Source organism: Arachis duranensis, chromosome 8 (assembly GCF_000817695.3).
Source record: "Arachis duranensis cultivar V14167 chromosome 8, aradu.V14167.gnm2.J7QH, whole genome shotgun sequence".
Taxonomy (NCBI): Eukaryota; Viridiplantae; Streptophyta; class Magnoliopsida; order Fabales; family Fabaceae; genus Arachis; species Arachis duranensis.
In genome coordinates, this window is record NC_029779.3 from 16071893 (window position 1) to 16078739 (window position 6847).

General features: G+C 24.9%; 1 protein-coding gene across 1 annotated transcript in view; it reads right to left on the reverse strand.

Annotated features, from left to right (window-relative positions):
* LOC107461009 (amino acid permease 8) overlaps positions 1–6348 on the reverse strand; it is a gene marked incomplete in the record, with an annotated part of 8920 nt that extends 2572 nt beyond the window's left edge. Inside the window, 5 exon segments of the mRNA XM_016079436.3 lie at positions 582–802; positions 2039–2132; positions 2396–2629; positions 5927–6020; positions 6128–6348. Coding sequence (XP_015934922.1) covers positions 582–802; positions 2039–2132; positions 2396–2629; positions 5927–6005 — 628 coding nt within the window.
* Between the last annotated feature and the right edge of the window lie 499 nt (positions 6349–6847).

Below are 6847 nucleotides of genomic sequence, written 5' to 3' on the forward strand. Positions count from 1 at the left end.
ATTTCTCCAACATAAATAATTATGCATAAGATCCATTATAGAAATAAGACTATGCGAGGGTTATATAAGACTAATTACAATTCATTTTAAGCTAACCAAATTTATTATGAAGATATTATTCTGTATAGTAATTAAACTCAAATCAGTGACAGATTCGGTCAAAATACTAGATTATTGAATATGAATTGAATTAAATAAATATATGAACATATATCGTAATTCAAATAATAAAAAAATACGTAATAATATACAACAATTGTTTTTTGGTGAGTTCCCTCTAGTTCTAATAACTCTGATAATTTTTAAATAGTAAAGAAAAATTCTTGCCAATTTAGCTCTAACACAAAATAATTCGATATTGATAGATTTTTTTTTGGACGGGGGATTTTTTTTTCTACGGTATTTTCTAACTCGGCAGGTTAAGAACTAATTCGTTGCGAATCGAAGCTCTATTTAAGGGTTTGTCGTTAACAAATGGATTGCTATATGCATAAAGTGAGATTCGAATCCCCTGACACTTACTTAAGCGGACTAATCAGCTAAACCTTGGATAGAAGTTAAATAAAGACAGAGAAACAAACCTTGGATAATGATTGTAAGAGAAAGCCCAATGCCAATAAAGGCATATCCAAAAGACATGATTGCTGCTAAGAAGGAGATCCAAGATAGCTTGTGAAAATTAGGAATTTGAGAAAGGAAGATTTCAGCAATTGCAATGCCAATGATAGATGGATTATTAGAAAAATGGCAATCAGCTTCACTCCCATTATGCTTCTTCATGCAATTGTTCTTCACAATTGTCCTGAAATATATATTCAATTACTACTAAAATAATAATTGCGACGGAAACTAGCCTCACAATAATAGTTAGTGCATCAAAGGGTCACAATTTTATTTTATTTTTAATGAATTATTGCCAAACAAAAAACATACTAACATAGATACATATGGATTAACACAAACAAAAAGCGAAACCAACTAACGTTTTTAACTTTTTTCATTGTTAGTCCTATTTTCTTTAGTATTAGGCTCTATTAGTAAACTCCCAAAATAATAAAAAAAAAAGAAGGAAATTAAAGAAGAATGAATTTCCATATCAGATCATAAAAGATTTAAAAATTGATAATCTTAACTATAAAAACTACTAACTAATTCGATACCCATTAAAGATTATATAAGGTTGACAAATTATCTAAAACATTGATAAAGCTATCCAACAAATTACTTATTTTGGGTTGTCTTTTCTAACTAACTCAATATTTGATAGTATCAAATTAATTTACATATTGTGTAATTAAATTGGTACTCAAGGAATTTGTGCTTGTTTGGGCGTCATTAAATCGATAAAATATATATATTTTTTTAACGAAAAAAAGATTTTTTTTCATTTTTTAGTGTATTTGGCAAATTCTAATAATAAAAGTAAAAACATTCGGAAAAAAAAAATTTTTTTTGAAGACCTACAATTTACATCTTTTTTTAAAAGATCTTTTTCCTTAAAAAAATTTTTTTTCACATAATAAATGAAAAAAAAATACTTTTATCTTAAATCACTTTTACTTTTGTAAAAGATCTTTTAAAAAAATATCATTTTAAAAACGATCTTTTTTTAGAATGACACTCAAACAAACCCTTAGATTTGACACATTAGTTTTTTGTAGATCTTTATTTTCTAAAAGTCGTCAGAAATTAATTCTACCAGACAGATTGGTCCCTCCATTATTTTGAATAGAAAGTAATGTGTTTTATATTGATATTTTTTACCTAATTTTCGCATAACAACATTTGTTAGAGACTTATTTATCCAACACACATATTAAAAATTTGATTGAAAGCGATGAAGGGATCAATTTATCCGACGAGAATAATTCTCGAGGACTTCTAGACAATAAAAATTTGTTAGGAACCAAAATGTCTTATCTAAAATTTTTTGGAGGCCAATTCAGATATTTACTCTTAAAATGATTAATATTCTTTTTGTGATCAAAATAGATAGTTTATTCATTTGAATAACCTAAAAAGGCACATAAAAACTTACACCACACTTATAGATGTAGTTATTGTGTAGCCAATTGCAATTCCAACGAGATTGCTATACTGAATCAATCCACAAATCATATGCATTCTTCCTCCTAAAGCAAGAATTAGCCAAAGTTAAAATAAATCATAAGATGTCAAATTATAGAGTAACAATAATACTATCGGTGAAAACTCAGGTGCAGTCGACTTCACGTGAAGTTGATAGCTGAGAACCGTTAGATGAAAATTTAGTCAAATCAGTCAAATCATCTAACGACTCTCAGTTATCAACTTCACGTGAAGTCGATTGCACCTGAGTTTTTACCATATATAATTTGTTGTGGACATAATTGGTACAAATTAATTAAATAGGTACCTAAGTGAGCTTTTACAGCTTCCATGTAAGTGTGATTTCTCTTGCCGGTAACTGGGTGAGGCGATCTATAACAATCTGCTAGAAGATTAGAAGTGTAAAGAGTAACTCCAGCAAAGATCAAGATAGATGTGGTGCCTAAGATCCATCCCAATTGCGCCATCGCCCATGCTAACGATAACACTCCGGCTCCGATCACTGCTGTTATGATGTGTGCACTCGCACTCCATACCGTCCCTGCATCTCATTCAAACTAACTTTGTTACTTCTTTATACATTGACCATCTTCATTTCGTAAAAATAATTACATTGACATTAATATATTTGAAAATTTGTCTCAACAACTCCCCTAGGATTATTGACTTTTAATTTCTTGAGGTTTAGCACAAATCTAGAAATTAAATGACTTTTACGGATATATATTGCTTTTTGGAATATTTAGTACCCAAAAGTATCTTTCAACATTTGAAAAGAATGCAAAAATGTGTTAGCTTCCACTTTCAAGTGATTATGCATTGGATTTACTTCATATTCCTTTAAACTATAACACTGCCTAAATAATAAACCAAAATAAAAATGCAGACCATGTTTTTTAGTTTATAGACTAAAGTATAATTTCACAATTATTCAAATACACAAAGAGACCTGGTTTGGTAAATTTTTATTTTTCCGAAAGTAGCTTATTGAAACTAACTTATAAAAGATAGTTTTTTAAAAATTATAGCATATTTTTTAAATTCAAATTAAAAATAACTTTTAATAAGTATAAGTAACAATAATTGTGTTTGATAAAATAATTTTAAAAATTTAAAAATACTATATAGACATAAATGTAAGAGTAAATTTGAAATTTTAATAACATATGATATTATATTAGACTTTTTAAATTTAATAAAGGTAAGTCAACTTTGGAAAAAACCTTATCTTTTATAAAATATAAGAATAAATACATAGCCTTTTTAATTTAGTAAACATAAAATAAGAAATTTGTACTTTTTAAAAACATAAGTATCTTTTTAAAAAACTTTATCAAACTAAATCAGAGTTTATTATATATGTGATGTATAATATTTTTAAAAACAATTTAACATATTTAGTATTTACTTTAATTCTCTTTGTTTGGAGATAAGAAAAGAAAACAAGAGGAAAAAAATAAAAAGAAAGAAAGAAATCAAAGAATAGAAAACAGGAGAGAAATGAGAAGAAAAAAAAACTAAGACGTAAAATAACAAATTTATTTTTATCATAAAATAAAGTATAAATATTTTTATTTATTCATGTTTTATTATATTTTATAAATATTATAAAATATTATAATTTTATATATTTGATTTAAATTATTTATCTAATATTGATTCGAATTTTTATATCAACATTTAAATATATATTTAGAAGATATGTAAAAATATTCTTAACAAAATTTGATCTCTAATTTTTTTTCCCAAAAAGAGTTGGTCATTTACAATAATTAAAAAAAAAACTTAACAAAAAATTATCAAATTTTAGTAATAAAAATATCTTATTTTTCTAATAATACTTAAAAAAATACATACATCAAAATATAATATCTAAAGTTTTTTTGTTTAAAATATATATTTAATATCTAAATTCTTTTTATCATATTTTTAAATTTTTTAAAATTTTATTTATCGTTAACATTTTTTAGAGTTATTTTTGTCAAATTTTTAAGTACCATTTTAATAGTTTTCACTAAACTAAAAAAGCTATTGCATTTATTAATTACTAGTATTTAAAGTAAAACGAGGTTTAAATGAATCATATTCTGATTCCGATTGACTCCATGCATGGTATGATATTCTGACTTCCATTCATGCAAATATATAATAATAATAATAGCATTTAATAATGAATGTGAGTTTGTATTCATTCAATACAAATTAAATGAATGTATGTGAGCTCTAAATTATTAAATTTAACAAAATACATTCTGAATTTCAGTCTCCACGACCACTCATACATTCCAAGGGTCAAAGAGGACCAAAACAATTAATAGAAATTTATTCTGGTTCCTTTATTATTATGATTATCTTTTTTTCTTTTTCTCTCTCTAGTGGCCATTTTAACAATATTTTACATACTAAATGAAAAGAAGCTTAAGATGGAATAGATTCAGGAGGACCCAACAAACATAGATTATATATTTATTTACTTATAGTAAAATCTCAAATTCATCGTCGAAGTAATTTTCGAATTTAAATCAATTTTCGAAAGATTTATACATTATCCGTATTTAAAAGCAGTCATTTTAGTCACCAAAAAAAAAAAAACAGTCATTTTCATTTTTATCCAGACATTTATTTATGTAAATAAACATTTATATCGGAGTGTACCTTAGAAAACCAAAATATAATTAATCGGTTAAAAAATTATAATCATATTTTAGATAATCAATTTAACAAAACGATTTTAAAAATTATATTCATATTTTTTAAAATTGGTTAATCAAAACTAAATTAAAAAAAAAACAGTTTTTATCCAATTAATCAAAAGCAAAATCAAATTTTAAAAAATTTTAATTTTAATCTTTTAAATTAAAAATTTAATTTTAAAATTTAGTTTTTTTTAGGAAACCGGTTTTTTTCGAAACCAGCTTTATTTTTTAAAAAATCAGTTTTTCTATTCAAAAACCAATCATTTTTTTTAAGGAAAAGTATAGGTAAGGTAACTAACAATATTTTTGAACAATGTATAAACAATATAAATTAATAAGGTTAAAAGAGTAAATTAATCTTAAATTTAATTAGTAGCATTAAATTAGAGTGTAATGTATTTTTATTTGATTGTTAATTATTTATATTGTTCAAAATGATCATTGTTTACCTAATACTTCTCTTTTTTTAAATTTAATTTTTTTATAACCAGTTAAAAATTGATTTTTAAATTTTATAATAAATTAATAATTAATTTTATTATATAAAATTAATTTAATTAATTAATCAAAATTAATTTTTAATTAATAAATATGTTTGATTTTTAAGTTAACCAAACTATGTACACCCTTATGTCTATATATGTGATGCTATGATACGTTCAGTTCATAAATCATAGCACTGAGTATCTGACCCCCAAATGGGGAAGAAAGTTTTAGTAGAAATAATAAATGCACCAGGAAAATACAGAAACATAATATTTGAGAAAAAAATTCTGCAACGGTTTTTCTACTTGTTGCAAAATTGATTGCACTTATTTTCTATAATAATACCGACACCAAATTTAACCCGGTAATTAAGTTTTTACTTTTTACATCATATTTCGTTATTAAACAACGCACCTTTGCGTAAAATAAATAAATGAAAAAAAAGAGAATGAACTCCAAGTTTGAGTTTTAATGCGTGCAATATCGAAAATTAGGTTGTGTTTGGTTGATTTTTTTTCCTCTTTTCTTTCTAAAAGAAAAATTTTTAAAACGAAAAGAAAACATTTATTTCCTGAATAGATTGTTGAAACATGAGAAGAGAATTGCATGCACGAAATTAATTAAGAGAAAAATAAAAAAGAGAAATTAAAACATACCAGTTCTTCTGGCTTTGCCATCATCGTCCAGAAGAGCATTCGAATTTGCATTTGCACCAACAACCGACTCCACTTCCATCTTGGATTTCTCTCTCTGAATTGAATAAATGCAAAATTAAAATTAATTAATTAATTAAAACATCCACAAATTAAAACGAAACTAATTACATTTGATAAAACAAATTAAATAAACTTGCGTACCTAGGTAGATTGAACGACGATGTTATTACGTCAGCTTAGAATGATGAAGTAAGAGGTGAAGCTACGACGGTGATTTCATTCAGCAGCAGTGTTATTAGTATCAAATTAGAGAAGAGAGAGAAAGTAGAGAGAGATTAGATGGTAGCTAAGAATGCAAATGCATTGATGAAGTTTGACAAATATATATAAATGTGAATGTGAATGTGAGGCATATTGGTAATTAATTGTAGGAAGCACAACCTCACCAAAAAAAAAGCAAAAATAAAAAGAAACAGAAAAAAAATTTGTAGGAAGCACAAGTAGCTGTGATTTGGTGTCAGCGGTTTTTAACATTTTTACAGCAAATTAAAGTTTTTTTTTAAGTCTGACTATCAAAACAAGAAGTAACCATTTATGGTTTTACACTTCGACTGTTTTAGTTGTTTTTTTTTTAACCTATAGTTAACGGTATAAATTCAGATGAAATTAACTTTACGTCAAAAAATTAATACTTAAGAACTGTTAAATAATTTAATTAATTTAATTAAATTTTTATTTAACTATTCTTAATTATCAATTTTACGTAAAATTGACTGTATCTAAATTTTTATTATAGTTAACTGGATTAACCAGCTTAATTTTCAACCTCGAGTCTTGACTTGACTTTGGTTTATATGCAAGCTCAACGCATATTAACGTTATTTCTATTATAATAATTATAATTTTATTAAATTTATAATT